The sequence below is a fragment of the Elgaria multicarinata genome, chromosome 18 (genome assembly GCF_023053635.1).
Source record: "Elgaria multicarinata webbii isolate HBS135686 ecotype San Diego chromosome 18, rElgMul1.1.pri, whole genome shotgun sequence".
In the NCBI taxonomy this organism is placed as follows: Eukaryota; Metazoa; Chordata; class Lepidosauria; order Squamata; family Anguidae; genus Elgaria; species Elgaria multicarinata.
This window is the reverse complement of record NC_086188.1, coordinates 6,582,098-6,605,898: the sequence shown is the minus strand read 5'-3', so window position 1 is coordinate 6,605,898 and position 23,801 is coordinate 6,582,098. Positions and strand designations below refer to the sequence as shown.

Below are 23,801 nucleotides of genomic sequence, written 5' to 3'. Positions count from 1 at the left end.
ACTGAGAGAGCAAGCTAGGCTACACTCACTACTATGGCCGCACATTGATTGGGACGATGCAGAGGCAGCCAAGCTGTCTTCAACCAATGCTTGCGCCCCATTACTGATTTCCTATGGAACCTCTGATATGCGGAAAAAATATATTATGGTGTGTGAGAGTGTGGTAGGTAGAGTTCTCAAAGCAGTTCGATATTGAATTCAAAAATTAAATTCCAAAGAGAGCCTAAATGAGCAGAAAAGACACAGTGGGCCCATTCAGAAGACACCTTAAACCATGGCTTTATTTAACCACGGTGGTTAAGCCAGAAAGCCAGGTCATGTTCAGAAGACACCTTAATTCAAGTGCCATTGTAATGAACGGGGCAGAAATTCGTTGCACCTAACACATCCGATGGCAGAGACAGGCAACCTGGTGATCTCCAGATGTTTGGAACTACAACAGCCACCTTCCCGGAACATTAGTCATGTTGGGTGCGACTGGTGGGAGTCACAGTCAAAAACATCTGGAAACCATCAAGTTGGTTTGGGTGGGAATAAGAGATAATTAAATTCCCCTGGACTTGGGCCCATACGATTAATTGGCTATGGATTTCTGTTCCTTAGTGAGCACCCATATATATATATTTGCAAATATATCTGTGCAATTTGCAGATGGATATGGGCAAATAGAGAGAGCCAACGTGAGTCAGCGAAGCTTCAGCACAAGGTTTTGATACGTCGTCCTTTCGTGGTCCCACAAATGGCGGTTCGTGACATACTCCTTGGCTCTCGTCACCATCTTCCTGTGCAAAAACGGGTCATTGATCAGGATTTGGGAGAGCTGAACGAATTCCTGAAAAGATAACATTGCCGTCATCATTAACTTCATCCACATCCTCATCTTCATCGCGCTGTCAATGTCCATGGTAGTTTACAAAGGATTAGAGGATAGAATCCCTGCCCCGAGGGACTTACACTCTAAAACTCGCCACATAGCAAACGAACGAGTTAGGGGTGAACGGGAAAAGGATACACATGCATGTCAGTTATGAACGGACAGCAACTATGTGCAACAAATGGCACTTTGGGTGTGTGTGTGTGTGTGTGTGATTTGTGGCAGGAGAATGGTGCAGTCAACATGGCAACCTAGTGAGCTCCAGGTGTTTTGGACAACAACCCCCATTATCCCCAGCCAGCCTGCCAATGGTCAGGGATTCTCCGGATTCAATCACTGTGCACGTAGAGAGTTGGCTTATTCCAGCTTTCCCCAATCCAGCGCCATCCATATGTGTCCGACGACAGTTCCCATCATCCCTGGCCAAAGGGGACGATGGGATCTATAGTCCAACAGGCCTCATCCTGGCCCAAAGGGCTGTTTTTATCCGATTTGATTACAATTCCTGTTGCACACACACACACATTCTTCATGTGGGCACACACAGACGCACAGAGATCGGCCTGCTTGTGCAGAGAGGGCCTCTACAGAAATATTCATTATCCTTAAGCACACAGTTCGGAGGGCTGCACAGACAACGGAAAATTAATGGCTTTTTCTGAAGGCTCTCCAGGGGGACATAAAGTGAAAGGATACATAGGAAGAACCGAGCGGAAGTCAAGCTTAGATGGTCATACAAAGCTGGCTGGTACCGAATCAGGTCAAATCAGAACCGTACTGAAGAAGGCCATTTAGAATAGAAATAAGCCGAGGAAGGGGAAGTGGGTGGAGGGTTAGACGGAGAAACACCCATCATATGTTTTATATATATACCAACTGCGCCCTTATCTGGACAGAGATAGCCTAGCTACAGTGATCCATGCTCTGATAACCTCTCGATTGGATTACTGCAATGTGTTATACGTGGGGCTGCCTTTGAAAACGGTCCGGAAACTTCAACTGGTACAAAACAGGGCAGCATGGTTACTAACAGGGACTGGCCGACGAGACCACATCACGCCAGTCCTTTTCCAGCTTCATTGGCTGCCAGTCCAGGTCTGGGCCCGATTCAAAGTGCTGGTATTAACATTTAAAGCCCTAAACAGCTTGGGGCCAGGTTATCTGAAGGAACGCCTCCTCACGTATGTACCTGCCCGGACCCTAAGGTCATCCTCAGGGGTCCTTGTCTGTGAACCTCTGCCAAAGGAAGTGAGGCAGGTGGCTACTAGGAGGAGGGCCTTCTCTGCTGTGGCACCCCGGCTGTGGAATGAGCTCCCTAAAGAGGTTCGCTTGGCACCTTATATGCTTTTAGACGCCAGGTGAAGACCTTTTTATTCTCCCAGCATTTTAACAGTCTATAAATAAATTTAAACTCGGTGTTTTAAATTTGTAATTTTGCATTGCTGCTGTTTTGATCTGGTTGAGCTTTTATATTGTATTTTATATTATGGTTTCATACTGTTGTTTTATACTTTGAATGTTTTTAATTTTTGTGAACTGCCCAGAGAGCTCCGGCTATTGGGCGGTATAGAAATGCAATAAATAAATAAATAAATAAATAATGTTTTAATCAGTTTTATGTATTTTATGGTATTTGTATCTAATGTTGTTCCCCGCCTCGATCTAGAGGGAGAAGTGGGTAAGAAATAATAATAATAATAATAATAATAATAATAATAATAATAATTTTCATTCATTCATTCATTCATTACATTTCTATACTGCCCAAGAGCTGGATCTCTCTAAGTGGTTTACAAAGCTTATAAAAAAGCTATTTGTATACATGGACCTTGACACGTTGGTGTATAAAGTAGGCATGGCACAGTAGATAGGGAGAAATTTCTCCCTCTCTCTCCTAAACCTAGAACCTGGGGTCCCTCCAAAGAAGCTGAGAGGCGGGTGATTCAGGACAGACAAAAGGAAAGACTTTTTCATGTGGCATGACTCTGGAATTCGCTACCGCAAGAGGTACGGGATGGTTGCCAACCTGGGCAGCTTTAAGAAGGGATGGGACAAATCCATGGAGAAGAAGCCTATCAATGGTTGCTAGTCATGACAGTTACTTATGCTTCCATGACAGCTACTTATGCCTCCATGACAGCTACCTATGCCACCATGGTGTAGTAGCTAAAGTGCTGGACTGGGAGTCGGGAAATCTGGGTTCTAGTCCCCACTCGGCCATGGAAACCATGTTGCACCGTGTCCTGCTTTGTTGGTCCCTGGCTGACAGCTGGTTGGCCATTGTGTGAACAGAATGCTGGACTAGATGGACCCTCAGTCTGATCCAGCAGGGCTCTTCTTATGGTCTTATGTTCTTAGGAGGAGAATGGGGAGCAGAAAAGAAGAAGAAGAGGAGGAGAAAGGGAAGAAAAGGAGACGAGGAGGACAAGAAAGAGGAGGAAAAGAAAAAGAGATGAAGAGAAGGAGGAGGAGAAAGGGAAGAAGAGGAGAAGAGGAGGAGGAAAAGAAAGAGATGAAGAGGAGGAAGAGGAGAAAGGGAAGAAAAGGAGAAGAGGAGGAGGAAAAGAAAAAGAGATGAAGAGGAGGAGGAGAAGAAAGGGAAGAAGAGAAGAGGAAGAGGAAAAGAAAAAGAGATGAAGAAAAGGAGGAGGAGGAAGGGAAGAAGAGGAGAAGAGGAGGAGGAGAAAGAGGAGGAAAAGAAAAAGAGATGAAGAGAAGGAGGAGGAGAAAGGGAAGAAGAGGAGAAGAGGAGGAGGAGAAAGAGGAGGAAAAGAAAAAGAGATGAAGGGAAGAAGAAGAGCAGAGGAGGACGAGAAAGAGGAGGGGGAAAAAGAGATGAAAAGAAGGAGAGGAAGAAAAAGTGTGTATAGGAAAATAGGTTGCATTTGTTAACAAAGAGATTCATTTGTGAAGACCATGTTAAACAATGAACTCTCGGGGAAGAAAAATGTTAGGCGTAATCATTTTTTTTTCCAGGGGACTGGGTGGTGGGTAAGGACAAAGGAGAATAAAACACTGCACTAAAATAAAGCACTGCCAAAGACTAATGAAAACAGAGAGCCCACCTTTCTGAGACTCGGCTTAATAGTATGCATTAATCATAGGCAAGCTACGAAAGAAAATCTCGAGAAGAAAATGCATTTCCTACTTTGCAGTTTTATTTAATCTCTGTGTGCGTGTATACATAAAGTGTAGCATTGCTGCACTTAGCTGATTATTGATGGGAGACCGAAATCTAATTTATGGAAGCAACTGGATTAATTCTCTCATGACACCCACCACCACCACCCCTTCCCAAGCCTAATTAAGGCTACTGGTTAATTAGGATATCGGGTGAACACGTCTAGAAAATGGTGAGCGTGCAAAGTGGGCACGCGAAGTGCTGCAAATCATCGAGACCATGTTAGATTTTGTTGCCGTTGCTATTGCTGCTTACGCTTCTCCTTGAGTGCCGGAAGGCCTGAGAATGCTCAACTCTAAACAAGAGCAGGCACTATTGTAGCAGGGGCTACAAGTCTTTGTAAACCGCCCAGAGAGCTTCGGCTACGGGGCGGTATATAAATGTAATAAACAACTAAGTAAGTCGCTCAGCATGTGATCCATCCTGCAGCCTTCATGGGGGAGCTGGGACCAGGGCCGGCGCTACCATAGAGGCCACTCAGGCGGCCTCCTAGAGCGCCAAGCTAAGAGGGGCGCTGGGCACAGCACAGCACTCACGCGCGTTGGCTGTGAGCCGGCCCGGCCCGAGGATTCAGCTGGGCCTGGGCGGGCAAGATGGCGCCCTGCGCCCGCCCAGCCGAAGCAAAGCCAGGGACGCTGGGGTGGGGGTGGGGCAGCTCCATGTTCGGACTTCTGGAACATGCCCGGAAGAGAGAGAGAGAGAGAGAGAGAATGAATGAATGTATGGGTGAATGGGGTCTTTGAGTGAATGCATGTGTTCATGCGTGTGTTTGTTTGGAGTGAGTGATGCTGAGTGTGTGTGTGTGCACGTGTGTGAGAGTTGGGGATGATTTGGAGGTGATATTCCTATTAAATAATGCATTTTAGACCCATAGACGTTCCTTTCCAATTTGTTTGTTATAATTGGCATGACGTATTTCTTGCACTTTAAAATAAATTTAGCAGTTTCAAGTTTTGTGCTTCTTATTTTTTTCCAGGAAACATACGTTCTTAAAAATCAAAGTTGGCATTTTTTTGGGGATGGTGGTGGTGAAAGTAGCTCACCTTGCCTAGGGCGCAAAATAGTCTGGCACCGGCCCTGGCTGGGACAAGGGAAGAGAAATGAGCCTAGGTTTCAAATAGAGACCTCACCCCTCCCCAGTTCCTTGAGAAACTTGAAAACAGGAGGTTCCAAGCACTGGATCAGACACTGACTGGATTTGCACAACATGCTAACCACACTCTAGCCCACGGTTCAGCAACAACCCACACTCAACAGCTGAGTGTGGGTTAGCGCATTGTATGAACAGCCTCATTGCGCGGAGGCCATGCTTAAATAAATAGATAGATAAAGCTGACGGGTATGTACGATAAATAAATAAATAAAGCTGACGGGTATATACGATAAATAAATAAAGCTGACGGGTATATGCGATAAATAAATAAATAAAGCTGACGGGTATATGCGATAAATAAATAAATATACATACATACATACATAAATAAATAAATAAAATATGCTCTATCGCTGAGCTATGAAGTCTCTTTCAGGTCCATTACCCAAGATCCCCTGAGGATTCCTGGGATCAGGCTGAGGACTTGCAGCATGCGGAGCGTGAGTTCTGCCGCTGAACTCTGGGCTCTTGACAATTAACGTGTACATAGCTCTGAACTCTCATTTGTGATGAGCTTTTATGTTTTTAAACAGAGACAGAAACTGAAGGAGAACAGTCAGGCCTGACTTCAACATGTCACAAGTCACGGACTAGCGCAGATAACAGCCACTAGATTCTAAGGACAATACGAACCTTCGAGAACCATCCTTAGGCCCCCTGGGCGAGTGCCCCAGGGAACACAGGATGGCTCAGAAAACCCCATCCAAGGTCGGAGATGGACCGCCGACCTCAGAAGGGGGTGTCAGAGATCCGCCCCCTGCGTCCCTCCCCATCACAGTCAGTGCTGAATGAACCACATTGGCTGCATCTCTGAGGTTAGAAAATTGACCTTAGAAAGGCGGACAGTGGGACACACACACACACACACACACACGTACCAGTGGGCAGGGAGGGGAGAAGACCAGAGAGGCCAGGATGTGATTTATCCTCAGCCTCCGCCCCTCCAAAGTGCATTGCTAGATGGGCTAAAAAGCCTGTCTAGCAAAAATAAAGGAGATCAGAGAATGAGGAGGCGAAGATAGTCTCCACCACTTCTCCCGCCCTGTCGGCTTCAATCCAGCAGGGTAGAGGACTCTCAGAAGCCTCCAATTTCGAAAGCTTCCGAGCAGTGAGGGCGCAGTCCATGGGTTTGCGCCCTTAGTCTGTCTTTTCCTGTACTGGAGGTCGTTGAGTACTCTACGTATTGCGCATTCTCATTCCCTGATTTAAGGATGGGGCATCCTTAAATCACCGAATGCCAGGAGACGAACAGGGCAATCTTCTGCATGACTCCTCCCAGGTAAGTGTCACAGACCACAGGCCCCACAGGTGTTTGGTTTTTTACTTTCTTACCTGAGGGGTTGAATATAATAATCCAGTTTCTTTGTGCGTGATTATCGCAGCATTCCCTGGGATATTTCTTGCCAGCACTGGGACGTTTAAATCCATTGCCTAAACAATTGTACAGAGGAGAAAAGACCTGGGTTAGGTAGAGCTGGAGCTCCGCGAAGGATTCAGTTCACAGGCAGGAAATGATGTTATTGGTTGGCTTTATATAAATATATTAAGACAAATGAATATTTGCTGGAGAACAGCAGTTTGGGCATATTGGGTTGGATCCAGATTTAGTCACATCTAGTGTAGCGCCACTAAAATCAATGGACTTCAATGAGTCATGGCTAAATTGTCCCATCAATTTCAATGGGCCCACTCTTAAATTTGACTAAATCAAATTTAAGGATTGGAAATAATAAGCAATATTGTTAAGAATGCATCACCTGGGCCTGCTAGGTGCTCATCTCCATCAGAGCAAAAAAAACTTTTCAATAAGCAGCATGACAATGGAAGCAATGACCTAGGGCGGTCATGGACTCTACACTAGAGGCCTTTAAGAGGCAGCTGGACAACCATCTGTCAGGGATGCTTTAGGGTGGATTCCTGCATTGAGCAGGGGGTTGGACTCGATGGCCTTATTATAGGCCCCTTCCAACTCTACTATTCTATGATTCTAAGTTACAGGAAGCCAGATGCCAGTTGAACATCAGGAAATACTTCCTGATTGTTAGAGCAGAACGGCAATGGAACCAATGACCTAGGGAGGTGGTGGGCTCTCCCACCCTAGAGGCCTTCAAGAGCAGCTGGGCAGGGATGCTTTATGGTGGGTTCTTGCATAGAGAAGGGGGTTGGACTCGATGGCCTTAGAGGCCCCTTCCAACTCTACTATTCTATGATTCTATACATGAAACGACACGGGGCAAATCCCATCATCCCCGGGGAAGCCCAGACATGAGTGCCGCTCATGTCCTCGTCGAGCGTACGCTTCCCCCGGCGGACTCACATTTTAATTACCGTCACGCCAGCTTCAGAAATCCTGAAAACATACAGTCTTTTGAGTGCTTAATGGCTCATCTTGTACAATTATCGCAGTGTCAGACAACAGAAAGAAATCCACTCTCCAGGTTGTTCAATCCATACTGATTCACTGGCACTTAGGGAGAGAATGCACTTTTAATTACCGTCATTACCGTTTCCGACCGGGGGGGGGGGGGAGGAGTGATTTCCCTGCCGCGGAAATTGGCATGGAAACAAAGCAGATGACATGGGTTGGGGTTGGAGAATTTAGAAAAGTTGGTTCTCTGAGCTTGCCCGCATGCGGACACACTATCCAACGCAGCGGCCTCCAATGTGTTGTACTACAACTCCCATCATTCTTGAGCGACGGAGCGAGTAACAATGCGATCCTATCCATGTCCACCCAGAAGTAAGCCTTGGGAGAACTGCCTGCAAGAAACCCTATCGAAACACAAAAATACAGGACGCGTTCCTGGTTTCAAATCCGGTACGGAGAAAATTGGCACATCTGGGAATGGAGGTGGGGAAAAGAGGCTCTGAAGAATAATACCACCGCCTGCTGTTTTTTGGGGGGGTTGGGGGGAATGCTGCTTCAATCCTTCTGGTAGATGTATAATCCAAAATGGGACTACAACTCTCATCAGCCCCTGTCCTTCAGGGATAATGGGAGTTGTCGTCATCCAGTGCATCTGGAGGCCATTAGGTTTGGAAAGAGTCAGAGAGAACTGGACAACAGGAAAAACTTCCTGACTGTTAGAGCAGTCTGACAGTGGAACCAGTTACCTAGGGAGGTTGTGGGTTCTCCTACACTAGAGGCCTTCAAGAGGCAGCTGGACAACCATCTGTCAGGGATGCTTTAAGGTGGATTCCTGCATTGAGCAGGGGGTTGGACTCGATGGCCTTATAGGTCCCTTCCAACTGTACTATTCTATGATTCTATGAAAGATATTATATAGATTATATAGCAGCCTTTTCCAAGCCCATATGTTGTACTACAACTGCCATTAGCCTGGCTGGGGCTGATGGTCATTGTAGTAGTCCAGCATATCTCGAGGCCACTTTGCTGGTGAAGAGAGAGAAAGCACGTGGTTTTAACACCTAATTTAACTTAAATTTAAACTCTGCTGTTTTAATTTCATATTTTAACCTATATCAATTTTTGCTGTGTGGTTTTCTCCCGGTCGTGCTTTTTATATTGTATTTTGTGTCTGTGTTTTTAAATTGTCGGTTGTTGTATTGTGCTCTTCATGGTTTTGATTTTTGTGAACCGCCCCAAGAGCTTCGGCTATTGGGCCGTATAGAAATGAAATGAAATGAAATGAAATGAAATGAAATGAAATAAATAAATAAATAAATAAATGTTTCTTTCAGGGCCACTTTGATTATACAAGTATCAGAAGCAGCATGTTTTCATCAGCAGGCTGTGCCTCCTGTATACGCTTTCCAGAGCCATTTCTGCCCAGGTTAACGAAACAGGATTTGGACAGATGGCTCTTTCTCCTGTCGACCATTTCAGGTAGGGGTCTTTCTTTTTTTCTTTTTTTCCTAATTAAAAGAGTGGCCACCTTCAAGATCCCGCTCCTCTTTGCTTGCGAGGCAGATGGTGCCGCTTTATCATCAAGGCCAGTAGGAATATCTGCAGGGAAGCTGGACGAGAGAAAACTTCAAACAAATGTAAACAGGGAGTTACGGGGGGGAATGGGCCACTTCTCGTCCTACGGATCTCCTGCCGTGGAAAATAAATAAACGAATAACAACCGTAGAGGAAAACACGAGAATAGGACTGAGATCAGTCTCTTTCTGCCAGTTCTGCACTCGTTCATTCGGAAGCCCATTCCATCCCATTTCTGCATTTATCGGCAGCATTTTGTTTAGTCCGCAAAAAAGTTTGCATGTAAATATATTGTTGTTGTTTATTCGTTCAGTCGCTTCCGACTCTTCGTGACTTCATGGACCAGCCCGTGCCAGAGCTTTCTGAGAGTGCCTTGGACTGCAAGAAGATCCAACCAGTCCATACTCCAGGAAATAAAGCCAGACTGCTCACTTGAGGGAATGGTATTAAAGGCACAACGGAAGTACTTTGGCCCCATAATGAGAAGACAGGATACCCTGGAGAAGAGGCTGATGCTAGGGAAAGTGGAAGGCAAAAGGAAGAGGGGCCGACCAAGGGCAAGATGGAGGGATGATATTCTGGAGGTGACAGACTTGACTTTGGGGGAGCTGGGGGTGGCGACGGCCGACAGAAAGCTCTGGTGTGGGCTGGTCCATGAAGTCACGAAGAGTCGGAAGCGACTGAACGAATAAACAATGAAAAGTGGCATTATCCCCTTCAGTGCTATAAATATCTTGAGTAAGAATTGCCTTACTTAGCCACAGACACTCTATTGCCAATGTCAAAAGATGCCTTACAAGCAGGTGTAAGTCTCATTAGAACGTGTGCAAGTTTGTACACGGGTCAAATGAAAGCACATCACGTAACAGTGGAAAGACATCAGGGTTGCTCTGATACAGAGAGAAAAACTGAGAACAGTGCAACCGCAGAACTCTGGACCGACTCTGATTGAAATCAGCAGCGTGACAAGCAATTACGCCGTTGCACGTGGGAACCGAGAGGATCCGAAATTATTTCCTTCATTCTCCGAGTCTGTGTACATATTTCCCCCCTCCATGCATTAATGCTCCGCTCTACCTTTATGAAGTCTGTGGTTAAGTGCAAAGGGATTTGCCCTGTCTATTTTGCTAGAGATTTGATTTTCAGCCTCTCTTGTATGAAACCCTGGAGACCCCGTGACCTTTGGAAAGCTGATTAGAGAGTTGAAACTAACAGGAAATTCGTGCTCCTTTTTTATTTGTTTGTTTTGTTACTTCTTTCCTTCCTTATTTTTAAAACTCGAAAGACAAAAATGGCCAGGATAGTAAGAAGGTCGTCACCTGGTGCCGGGAAGTGTATAAAGTAGGTACCAGGTGAGCCTCTCTGGGGAATTAATTTCAAGTATTTCTTATGCTGCTTTTCAGGGCTGTACCCTTCCAAAATCAGTATCCAAAATGCAGTGAGAGACAATGAACAATTTAAAGGGCCTGTTTAGCCTGGATAAGAGAAGATTGAGGGGAGACATGATAGCATTCTTCAAATACTTAATAGGGCCAGGATCTCTTCTCCATCATCCCAGAGTGTAGGACACGGAATAACGGGCTGAAGTTACAAGAAGCCTGATTCCGGCTGGACATCAGGAAAAACTTCCTGACTGTTAGAGCGGTATGACAGTGTAACCAGTTACCTAGGGAGGTGATGGGCTCTCCCACACTAGAGGCCTTCAAGAGGCAGCTGGACAGCCATCCATCAGGGATGCTTTAAGGTGGATTCCTGCTTTGAGCAGGTCGTTGAACTTGATGGCCTTAGAGGCCCCTTCCAACTCTACTATTCTTTTTTTCCCCCAACTCTACTGTTCTATGATTCTATGAACACATCAGAACAGAGGTTATAAATAAGCGATTGGTAGTTCGAATCATGACTTTGGTAGGGACTTCAGAGCTCTGCAACGCAGAATGCAGCTACGGCATATCTAACAGTTGGCCAACCAGTCTCTCCTTTGAGAGCACCACCAATCGAGACCCTCCCCATTACCCAAGGCACTCTGTCCCAGGGGCTATCTGGGGTGGGTGCCCCAGAGTGGGTGCACAGTGGCGTGGCGTCAATCATATGATGAAGCTGCAATCGCACAGCCAACCGGGGGGGGGGGCAGCTTTCTGCTGAAGCTGCGGAGAACAAAATTTGGGGCCTTACTCCAACTTTTTTCTCTGGAGCAACGTGAGGGTGGCAAGGTGGCATCAAGACAGCTCAGAAACCCCGTGCTCTGTTCTCGGCATTGGGATCACCCGACGCTACCCAGGGGAAGGGAAAACGTGGGGGTTGAGAGGGAGGCATCGCCAACCCCGGTGCCGTGAAGACACCCCCACACCCACTAAGTGGAGGCTGGGGGCTCCAATGTCGGTGGAGTGATGGGAGTTGTATGACAAACCAACCAGAGATCCACCAGCTGTCGACCTCTGCCCTGCATCAATGCTTGAGTATCGTTAATTCCACAGGATGGAAGAAATTGCTTGTATTGAGCAAGACTATAGTGCGGGGAAAAAATACGTTTTTTGTGCATGTGCGGGGCTTCAAAAGGCAGGCAGGAAGGGTGACGGAGATTTCAAATGAAAGCAAAGCAAGGGAATGTTCAACACGGAGCTCGATGCTCGGATGTAATTACCTCCAAAATTGCTGCTGACATCCCCTCCGAAATGGAACTGTTCACAACGGCGAAGCTTCTTTTCACGGCAGCGTGGAGATCTTCCTGGGGGATCTCCTGTAGCAAATGGATCCCTTCCGCCCTAGCGAACAAACATTGTTTTGTCTGTTAATTGGTCTCCAGGCGCTGGGGCTGTGCAGGGACAACTGCATGTTCTCTGACCTCTCTCTCCCCCCCCTGCCCCCCCAGTCCTCCTGATGGTATCCCATCAGCCATCACTGCAAAAAAACAACAACCCAACAATCTTGGCAGCTCTCCTAGAGCGACACTCGCTCCTTTCGCCACTCTTGCCAGGGAACTCTGTAGCCAGTGGGAAAAGTCAACTCAACGCAACGGGGCAACGCCATGGAGCCTGCCACACAACACAACAGTTGTGCAGGAACTCTCCTCTGCACAGCGTGGATATTCCGTGTGGAGTGTTTTCCAGAAAAACGCCACCGTTGCGTGGAGTTTTCCCGCCAGACAACACATTTCACAACGGTGGTGTAACAACTCCACCGTGGAGTTATAAAACCACCGTTAAGAAACATTCTATTCTGTCGGGGATGCTTTAGGGTGGATTCCTGCATTGAGCAGGGGGTTGGACTCGATGGCCTTGTAGGCCCCTTCCAGCTCTGCTATTCTATGATTCTATGATTGTTTGAACTGAGCCGACGTCTTCTCTCTTCCCTCTTGCTCAGCAGCCAAGAGGATGGGAGAGCAGGGGGGTTGGACTCGATGGCCTTATAGGCCCCTTCCAACTCGACTATTCTATGATTCTATGTGGATGGGGGGAAGTGGTTGGAAGGGTCATGAACAGATGGGAGGGAACTCTTTTCCAACTCGGATGAAAATCCAAGCAGGAGAATTCCGGGGGTCACAATGCTTGGCTCGTATTTGAAGCGAGTGTTCTAAGCTCCCAATTACTCATATTTCCAAACTGTGTGTGTGTGTGTGTGTGTGTGTTACATTTCAGTGACATCGTTACCCCAAATTAAAGAGAACAAAGTAAACATAGCTGTCCTTGAAAAAAAAAAAAACCCTCTGTGCATAAAGCCTACCGTTTTACTTTCTCTTTGACTTCCTCGGCGAACACTGGATCGACCTATTGCAGGAAAAAAAGAGACAAAAATAGAAGAAAAAACAGGTATATCATGCCGCAAAGCACTATGTAAGAACCTAAGAGGAGCCCTCTTGGTCAGACCAAGGGTTCATCTAGTTCAGCATTCTGTTTGCACAGAAAATCAGAAATGAGTTTATTGGAGTCAAAGGAACAGAAAAATCAGGGGACTTTTAAGTGATCAAAGTGAAATGAAAGGACATCAACCACCTCTTTGTGTACGTGTGTAGGGGTGCACATGTGTACATGACTCAGCCCTCCTGCCAATAGGGGGTAGTGATGTTCTTCTGAGCCACCTTAGGTCCTATGGGGACCCAGTACTGGGTTCTGACTGAAGACAAATGTTCTAAGAAGAACCTACCCTAGCTCAAGGGTAGACCGGATCCCTTGCAAGCAAAAGGTGGCACACTCAACATCTACTACCTGAAATCTTGGAGAGGTATCACCAATTTAGATCATACGACACTGAGCTGGAAGGACCAAGGGCCCTGACAGCCGGAACCTGGCTTCCTGTAACTTGAACCCATTATTCCGTGTCCTGCACTCTGGAATTACCAAGAAGAGATCCTGGCCCTCTTCTGTGTGACAACCTTTCAAGTATTTGAAGAGTGCTATGTCTCCCCTCAATCTTCTCTTCTCCAGGCTAAACGGGCCCAGTTCTTTCAGGCTCTCTTCATAGGGCTTTGTTTCCAGACCCCTGATCATCCTTGTTGCCCTCCTCTGAACACATGTTCCTAGCTTGGGGATCTTACTATCTACAGTTTGATGCAGGGGGAGACCACAACCTCCCTAGGTAACTGATTCCATTGTCGTACTGCTCTAACAGTCAGGAAGTTTTTCCTGATGTCCAGCTGGAATCTGGCTTCCTTTAACTTGAGCTCGTTATTCCGTGTCCTGCACTCTGGGAGGATCGAGAAGAGATCCTGGCCCTCCTCTGTTTGACAACCTTTTAAGTCTTTGAAGAGTGCTATCATGTCTCCCCTGAATCTTCTCTTCTCCAGGCTAAACATGCCCAGTTCTTTCAGTCTCTCTTCATAGGGCTTTGTTTCCAGACCCCTGATCATCCTGGTTGCCCTCCTCTGAACACGCTCCAGCTTGTCTGCATCCTTCTTGAAGTATGGAGCCCAGAACTGGATGCAATACTCAAGTTTATTCCAGACAATCCTCTTTTTGAACTGATGCCTTGCGGTGGCATAAGCATTTTCAGAACCTTAAAAAAAATGATTCCCCTGGCAGGCATAACTATGTTTAGGATGTATAATGTTTGGAGCGTTTTCCAAATTCACAGGGCTCTGGTTGATCCTTCCTATTCAAATGGATCGTTTGTGGGAGAAAGTGAAGCAAATTTAAAGCAACACAAAAAGTGCCTGGAGTCGTTACAGGAGTCGTCAGAAGGGGTCGGAGGCACAAAATGCATTATACCTGCCTCCCAATTTTCTCTTCCATGCCAGTTCTCTTTCAAATCTCGCAGTGTATCGGAGTGGAAAGACACGAAGATTAAAAAAGAAAAGAAAAGGGGGAAAAACCAAAATCAACAGCCAACCACCGCAACGGAACGGGGAAGGTAATAAGACAGCGCAGTGTTTTAATGAAAATATAGGGGCCAAACGTTTTAAAAGACAAGTTAATAATAGAGGTGGGGGGAGGAAATTGCACTCCTTCTGCATCAGAGATGTTTGAAGCGACAGGGCAGGGTGGCCGTCACATCATCTGGCAAACTTTACCAACTTCTTGCAAAATCCAGGTGAGTCTACGGTTCATTTGCACAAAAAATAGGGGAGAAAAGAGTTTTAGAGTGCAATCCTGTGGATGGCGCTCTTGATAGGCAAGAGGACTCCGCGTCCGGAGACCTCCGCCTATCCCACGCCTTGCCGACGAAGATGGGGTAGTGGTGGACAGAGGCGATTATGCTGCCATTTAAACTGCAAAAAGCAGCAGGTCACGGAGTTGATTAAAGTAATGGGATCTCCAGTATACAGATGTCGTGTTTCTCAGAAAGCTCCTGCTTTTGATAGGAGACAAATGACGAGGCCTCCTAGGTAATCCACAAAGCTTTTATTAAGCAGCAAACATCTCTTCTGCCTGAAGAGAGTCTAATCTCTTGGAAACTTCCCCCTAGGCAAAACTATGCAAATTAAGCAAGACAATTGTCTGTTCAGGAAGAACAGAAAGCCCCTTCCCAAACGCCTGTAACTTCAGAGAGCCTGGTGTGGAGGCAGGTTCTGGTGCAATCCTAGTCAGACCGACTTTCTCACACCTTCCTTCCGCTCCTTGCGTTTTAGCTTCCGGCCGACCCTAGCATCAGCTAGCTTGTCAGGACGCTCACCTATGGAAGAAGGCTCACTTCCCACAGAGTGTGTAGGATTTGGCCTTGAGGAGATAAGCTCTGGAGAGGGCTGACTCCCAGCTGGGGAATCGCCCGTGAGAGCTGGTACAGGCTGGCTGGTGTCTGGCGCTGTGTCTTCTAGTTCTGACTCTGATTCTGATTGATTACCTGAAACACCTTCTCCCAAAACAGGGGCAGTAGGGTTAGACATGACACACGAGGACAGCTGGGGGTAGGCTGGTTTCTTTGCAAGGGTAGGAGTTGATGAGTAGGTTTTTGAAATGGGCTTTTTAGCTAGGTGATGCATTCCCGCCGCCCGCCCCCCTCACATCCCACCATTCTGAAGAATCTAACCTTTGGTGATTCATTGGCTGCAACCAACAGTGATGGAATGGCTCCCATGGTTTCTCCCTCCCCTGAAGTCCAAACTTCCCCCGTATTGCAACCCCAAAGAGTTTAGCCTGAGTCTCTAGAAGTTAATCAGATTTACCTGGAGTTATTCCCCCCTCCTTCCTTTCCCCGCAATGCCACTGTCAGATGGCGTTTTGTACAGACTCGCGCCAGACAGAAATCTCAGTCGTTTGCTACCAGCTAACATCTGTTAATTATGTGCAAACGCAGACCAGCAGAAACGGCCTCGAAATAGCCTGAACTGTGTGCAACGCAGAGACGAGTTGTCGGTGCCGACGTGAGAGGTGTAGAACGAGAAACAACGGCTCATCAGTAGACACAGGATGTGTTTACTCCATGGGGTACAGGAGTCCAGGTTATTTGAAAGACCGTATTCTCCCTTATGAGCCTGCCCGTGCTTTGAGATCTTCTGGAGAAGCCCTTCTTTCAGTCCCACCATCTTCACAGGCGTGCTTGGTGGGAACATGGGGGAGGGCCTTCTCGGTGGCTGCTCCGGTGCTCTGGAACTCTCTTCCCGGGGAAGCGAGGCTGGCTCCCTCCTTGATGGGCTTTCGGAAGCAGGCTAAAACTTTTTTGTTCCAGCAGGCCTTTGGAGAATAATCCAGCCCTCTGTCTATGTTAATGTCTTATAATTTTGTTGTGTATTTTTTTAATTGTTTATGGTTTTGTTTCCCTCCCCCCCCCATGTATATTTTAAACTTTGTAAGACCGCCATGAGGCCCAGCATTGGGCAAAAGGCGGGATACAAATAAATACAATAATAATAATAATAATAATAATAATAATAATAATAATAATAATAATAATAATGGGGCTGCCGCTTGCCAAAGAAGCCGAGAAGACGGATCGACACATTTAGAAAACCAAGATGCACCGTCAGAGACAAACAGCAGGGCCGAAGGAGGCAGGGCGGTTTTTAGCAGGCCAATGTCATGAAGGATCCTGATTTGGGATCGGGTGTCCGACGCTTTTTTTTATTATTTTATTCAAGGAAGAGAGTTGTCGGTAGACATTTTACTCCCTCTCTCAAAATGCTAGAATCCGGGGTCATCCCATGAAACTGATTGGTGGGAGATCCAGGACAAATAAAAGGAAGGACTTCTTCACACAGCTCATTGTTAAATTATGGCACTCACTACCACAAGATGTAGTGATGGCCACCAATCTGGATGGCTTCAAATTGGGGGTTGGATAAATTCCTGGAGGAGAAGGCTATCCATGGCTACTGGCCCTGATGGTTGTGTGCTATCTCCAGTATTCGAGGCAATAAGCATGTGTGCACCAGTTGCTGGGGAACATGGGAAGGAGGGTGCTGTTGCACCATGTCCTGCTTGTTCATCCCTGGCCGATGGCTGGTCGGCCACTGTGTGAACAGAGTGCTGGACTAGATGGACCCTTGGTCTGATCCAGCATGGGACTTCTTATGTTCTTAGTAAGCGTTTCATTTAGCCAATTAGAGATTCCAGTTATGGATTCTGAGCATCCAGGGGTAATGAATTCTATAGATCAACTACGTTTTGCCCGGTGGAATCACAAGCATATCCTTGGGTCCAGTTTGAAGCAGCTGCTACTTCATCTTAGCTAGAATTCAGTGCACCACGAAAGACAACAATAACACCAGATGCCCCCTTGTGGCTAACTTCCCTTCCCCGAACAGAGTGGTTTTCTTTTTTAAAAAAACAAAACAAAACCTTTGAGGAATTTGATGGGTTCTTCTCCGTGGCAACATTTTGTGATTGGCTGCACTCCTGGACAAGGCTGATAGTGGCGGAGGGGTGCAATTGCTTGAAATAGGATCCAGTCCAAGTCCGGGCCGATTCAAAGTGCTGGTATTAACATTTAAAGCCCTAAACGGCTTGGGGCCAGGCTATCTGAAGGAACACCTCCTCCGGTATGTACCTGCCCGGACCCTAAGGTCATCCTCAGGGGTCCTTCTCTGCGAGCCCCTGCCAAAGGAAGTGAGGCAGGTGGCTACTAGGAGGAGGGCCTTCTCTGCTGTGGCACCCCGGCTGTAGAATGAGCTCCCTAAGGAGGTTCGCTTGGCACCTACATTATATGCTTTTAGACGCCAGGCGAAGACCTTTTTATTCTCCCAGCATTTTAACAGTCTATAAATACATTTTAACTCAGTGTTTTGAATTTGTAATTTTGCATTGCTGCTGTTTTTATCTGGTTGAGCTTTTATATTGTATTTTATAGTATGGTTTTATACTGTTGTTTTATACTTTGAATGTTTTTAATTTTTGTGAACCGCCCAGAGAGCTCCGGCTATTGGGCAGTATAGAAATGCAATAAATAAATAAATAAATAAATAAATAGGATGGTTTTTTTCCCCTCCAGCATATCACGAGCATCCCTTTAATGAAATATCTGCCGGGGATGGGGGGAAGCAGTTTTGGGGTGTCTTAGAGGACAGGCAGATCTGATCTGGGAAGAGATTCTGTGCAATCCTTGCACTGCATTCTGTTGGGTGGAGGCGGACTTTGCTCATAACGAAATGCAAAAACAAATTTACATACAACAAAAATCAAAGACTCTGTATTTCCAAAGGTTGTTTGGAAGAAAAAGGGAAATAATAATAATAATAATAATAATAATAATAATAATAGCAATAACAACAACTTACTTCTGGTCCAATGATAATCAGGTGTATGCTGGGTTCCTCTCGGTGCCATTCTATCAAACAAGCGGGAGAAAGTTCTGGTTATGGAAAATGTTGACATTCATTCAAGGGTTAAGGCATCAAGAGGTTCAATTCTATCACCAGAGGCTTGAATCAAGATAAAGGTTTTGTAGTTTTTTTAAAAAAACACTTATTTGGGTCACCTAGCATCAGGATGTTTGTATTAACAGTAACAACTGGATCAGACCAAGGGTCCATTCGGTTCATACAATGACCAACCAGCTTTAGAATCATAGAATAGTCGAGTTGGAAGGGGCCTATATGGCCATCGAGTCCAACTCCCTGCTCAATGCAGGAATCCACCCTAAAGCATTCCTGACAGATGGTTGTCCAGCTGCCTCTTGAAGGCCTCTAGTGTGGGAGAGACCATGACCTCCCTAGGTAACCGGTTCCATTGTCGGACTGCTCTAACAGTCAGGAAGTTTTTCCTGATGTCCAGCCGCAATCTGGCTTCCTGTAACTTCAGCCCATGATTCTATGTCCTGCACTCTGGGAGGATCGAGAAGAGATTCTGGCCCTCCTTTGTGTAACAACCTTTCAAGTATTTGAAGAGTGCTATGTAACTCTTTAAAAGGAATGAAAAAGTGAGGGAGGTGAACCCCCACTGGACAACTGATCCCATAAATAGTTGAGGGGTACCACGGGGAAGGAAGTGGTTCGGCCGTACAAAAACACTTTACAAATCCTTCAAACAGCGGCCGGGATTTACAGTAGTCCCACGAGCTCAGGAGGGCTAATTGATTTGTTGACTAAATGTCATACAATCAATCAGCTAAGATTGGTTTAATCAGGTGACAGCAGACTTACTTTTATTAGTGAAGTGTACTGCTTACTATGCCAGCTTATATTTAGATAGTCGTATTTATAGCTTCGTTTCCACACGGAGAGATTGGATTAGCCCGGCGATTAATTCCACCGCTTAATCAATGGTATGTCCCTGAGGGCCAGTTCTGAAGTCACGTCAGTTTTGTGTTTTCCCTTCTTTAACACAAATGTAAGGGTCTGTGCCCCCTTCTCTCTCATGTAGCCTAGCTACAGTGATCCATGCTCTGATAACCTCTCGTTTGGATTACTGCAATGCGTTATACGTGGGGCTGCCTTTGAAAACAGTCCGGAAGCTTCAGCTGGTACAAAACAGGGCAGCCCGTTTACTAACAGGGACTGGCCGGCGAGATCACATCACGCCAGTCCTTTTACAACTTCATTGGCTGCCAGTCCAGATCCGGGCCCGATTCAAAGTGCTGGTATTGACATTTAAAGCCCTAAACGGTTTGGGGCCAGGTTCTTTGAAGGAACGCCTCCTCCCATATGTACCTGCCCGGACCTTAAGATCATCTACAGGGGCCCTTCTCCGTGAGCCCCTGCCAAAGGAAGTGAGGCAGGTGGCTACTAGGAGGAGGGCCTTCTCTGCTGTGGCACCCCAGTTGTGGAATGAGCTCCCCAGAGAGGTCTGCCTGGTGCCTACACTGTACTCCTTTCGTTGCCAGCTGAAGACCTTTTTATTCTCTCATTATTTTAACACTTAATTTTAACTTAAATTTAAATCTTACTGTTTTAACTCTGTATTTTAATCTTATATCAATTTTGCTGCGTGGGTTTATCCTGGTTGTGCTTTTTATATTGTATTTTGTATTTGTGCTTTTAACCTGTTGGTTGTTTTATTATGGTTTTAATTTTTGTGAACCGCCCAGAGAGCTTCGGCTATTGGGTGGTATAGAAATGTAATAAATAAATAAATAAATACACACATACATACATACATACACACACACACTCTACCTCTTATAAGAACATAAGAAGAGCCCTGCTGGATCAGACTGAGGGTCCACTATGTTCACATAGTGGCCAACCAGCTGTTGACCAGGGACCCACAAACAGGACACGTTGCAACAGTACATTGCTGCCCATGTTCCCTAGCACCTGCTGTACATAGGCTTACTGCCTCTGATCCAGGAGGTAGCATATAGCCATCAGGGCTAGTAGCCATTGATAACCTTCTCCTCCAGTAATTTGTCAACTCCCCTTTTAAAGCCTTCTGAATTGGCAGCCATCGCTACATCTTGCGGTAACAAATTCCATAGTTTAACTATGCGCTCTGTGACAGATGTCAGTTGGAGTTCAATGACATCTGGAGGGTCACAAGGTCGCCCAACCGTGATGTAGCTCAGAGACATGAGAGCACTCTTCAAAGGACTTGAAAGGTTGTCAGACAGAGGAGGGCCAGGATTTCTTCTCGGTCATCCCAGAGTGCAGGAGATGGAATCATGGGCTTAAGTTACAGGAAGCCAGATTCCGGCTGGACGTCAGGAAAAACGTCCTGACTGTTAAGAGCAGTTGTTTGAGTATTGCGTCCAGTTCTGGGCTCCACACTTCAAGAAGGATACAGACACGATGGAGCGTGTTCAGAAGAGGGCAACGAGGATAATCAGGGGTCTAGAAACAAAGCCCTACGAGGAGAGACTGAAACAACTGGGCATGTTTAGCCTGGAGAAGAGAAAATTGAGGGGAGACATGAGACCACTCTTCAAATACTTAAAAGGTTGTCACACAGAGGAGGGCCAGGATCTCTTCTCGATCCTCCCAGAGTGCAGGACATGGAATAACGGGCTCAAGTTAAAGGAAGCCAGATTCCGGCTGGACATCAGGAAAAACTTCCTGACTGTTAGAGCAGTACGACAATGGAATCAGTTACCTAGGGAGGTGGTGGGCTCTCCCACCCTAGAGGCCTTCAAGAGGCAGCTGGACAGCCATCTGTCAGTGGTGCTTTAAGGTGGATTCCTGCCTTGAGCAGGGGGTTGGACTAGATGGCCTTATAGGCCCCTTCCAACTCTACTTTTCTGTGATTCTATGGTTCTAGATTGACCAAGGTTCTTCAGCAGTAAAATGGAAAGTGGAGGAAACTGACCTGCAAAAACATCCACCAAATAAAGTGGGTCCTTGACTCTTCTCAGACCGCAGATTAAGAGGAAGAGGCGCTGATCGTTGATGTCCTGAGGTATCCCTGTTTTTTTAAAAAAAAAGCATTGTAAAGAAATCTTAAAACACGTTCAAAAATAGTGAAAGGGGGGAAAACGAGAACGAAATCAGGACAGTCAGTAAATAAAGGCAGGCCGCAAGGTCTGATGCTGCTATCTAAACCTACATAAACTGCCCAGAGAGCAGTATAGAATTGGAATAAATGAAATGGCATGAAATCCACCCCCATCCAACTCACTTGACTTAGCACGTTGAACTCCTAAAATCTTTGTGATCTCGTTTAAGACTGGCGTAAAATACAAGACGCTCAACTATCACCCGCCGCCGCGATAATTCTAGAAGCTTATTTCCCCCTAAATGTCGCTGGGGGATAGTTAGCTTGGTGGCACGTTCCGGCGATATTGCTTTTTAAAATTAAAAACCTACCCAGGGGTTTAAAAAGGCTTTCATTTCCATAGAATTTTCAACCGCGCCATTTAGCTTCAATCGGAGAAAAAGCCGTGCTGTCGTGTACGGCTGCAGACAACAGAACAGGCAATGCGGTTTGATCTTAGGAGGTGGCATTTTATACATTTTATGGCTAAAAAAAATAATTAAATAAATAAAATAAACGCAAGGACTCAAAACAGAGCTCAGTTGCAAAATGTTGACGAAAGAGTAACGAAGGAAAAGGAGGGTTCGTAACCAAAATATCCCCAATGCTCTAAAAACTCAAATGTATATTGCTTCATAGAAAGAGTCACCCTGAATGACACTTTGTTTAATATTCCAATAAGATTTAAACTCATCCCATTGTTTTCCAAATTGATTTTTTTTTTTTTTTTTGCCTTCTCCCTTTGCACTAGGGATGTGCTCCGCTTCTAACCGGACCGGCGAATTCGAAGCGGAGCGGGGGGCTTCGCCTGCCCTTAAGGCGGAGGCGAAGAGGATAGGGGGGCCGGCGGAGCGTGGCAAAGAGGATCGAGGTGAAGGCGGATCCTTCGCCTCGATCCGGAGCTCCACCGGAAAGGTAAGTGGGGTTTACCGGGCCCTGCCGCTGTCGCTGTCGCCCATGCAGCGACAGCGGCAGGGCCTGGTAACACCCCCCCCCCCGCCGTCCTCTCCCTTACCTACCTCCGTCCGCGGTCCGTCGGCGTCTTCAATTGAGCCCGCGGTTCAACCAGGAAGTCTGGGCCGCATGCGGCCCAGACTTCCTGGTTGAACCGCGGGCTCAATTGAAGACGCCGACGGACCGCGGACGGAGGCAGGTAAGGCCCCCCTCTCCCTTGGTCCCTTACTGGGCTCTGCCGCCGTCGCCGTATGGGCAGCGACGGTGGCAGGACCCGGTAACCCCCTCCGCCCTCCTCTCCCTTACCTGCCTCTGTCCCCGGTCCGTCGGCGTCTTCAATTGAGCCCGCGGGGCTTCCTGGTTGAATTCCATTGAAGACGCCGACGGACCGCAGATGGAGGCAGGTAAGGCCCCCCTCCCCCTTGGTCCCTTACCGGGCTCTGCCGCTGTCGCCGCATGGGCGGCGATGGCGGCAGGGCCCGGTAAACCTCCCGCCCTCCTCTCCCGGCCTTACCTGGCACAACTCCCCTCCGCTGCGGAGCTCCAATTCGGAGCTGGAGCTCCACGGCGAAGAGGAGCGGAGTATGGGCGGAGCGGCGCGGAGCAGGCCGACCCGAAATTTTCGGATCGGCCCGCAGGGCGGAGCGGGGGGTCCATGCACACCCCTACTTTGCACAGAGGCAACGGGTTAATTTGATTGCACAAGAAAAATCCCACGATTTTTTAATAACTCTTCTTCCCTTTTCTAGCCCAATATTTATCAACAGATCGTTCTGACCTCTAATAACCCATGAAAAGTAGCATTTCTTGAAACTGCTCCTTTCAAGAATGTCCACAAGCAGATGTTTAATTTGAGAATGGATCCTAAACGCAGCCCCGGGGTTGTCGATCATATACCGTGACAGCAACCCATGGCCCTCCAGGTGTTTTGGACTACAACTCCCATGATCCCCTCACCATTGGATCTGCCAGCTAAGCCTGATAGGAGTTGTAGGCCAAAACATTTGAAGGGGCAGAAATGATTTATTTGCAAAACTTGTATATCTGAAACAGATTCTGGAGTGATGAACATAAGAATTAAAATAATAAGGGATGCAAAAACGAATACATTATTAAACCCAAAAAACAGACTGCCAATAAAAACCTTGGCTGTCCATCAAGGAGTGCTTCCTGGAATGGAGCTAGTTTTAGGAGGCACCAGAAACACATCACGTCGGCGCCTGCCTGACCTCGGGGGGCAGAAAGGGGGCCACCACGCTGAAGTCTCTTCTCCAGGTGGAAAGGAGGCCACCACGCTGAAGGCTGTTCTCCAGGTGAAAAGGGGCCACCACGCTGAAGGATCTTCTCCAGGTGGAAAGGGGGCCACCGCGCTGAAGGCTGTTCTCCAGGTGGAAAGGGGCCACCGCGCTGAAGGATCTTCTCTAGGT

At 46.9% G+C, this 23,801-nt stretch overlaps 1 protein-coding gene across 2 annotated transcripts in view; it reads right to left on the bottom strand.

Annotated features, from left to right (window-relative positions):
• Positions 1-342: 342 nt before the first annotated feature.
• Positions 343-23,801, bottom strand: part of GLT1D1 (glycosyltransferase 1 domain containing 1) — a 49,640-nt gene continuing 26,181 nt past the window's right edge. For both annotated transcript variants that reach the window (XM_063143681.1, XM_063143682.1), the window contains exons 7-12: positions 21,256-21,351; positions 18,294-18,343; positions 12,872-12,915; positions 11,793-11,913; positions 6,541-6,639; positions 343-832 (exon numbers count right to left, since the gene is read on the bottom strand). In XM_063143681.1, the coding sequence (XP_062999751.1) occupies positions 686-832; positions 6,541-6,639; positions 11,793-11,913; positions 12,872-12,915; positions 18,294-18,343; positions 21,256-21,351 (557 nt within the window). In that variant the 3' untranslated portion in view covers positions 343-685. The remainder of the gene's footprint in view (positions 833-6,540; positions 6,640-11,792; positions 11,914-12,871; positions 12,916-18,293; positions 18,344-21,255; positions 21,352-23,801) is intronic.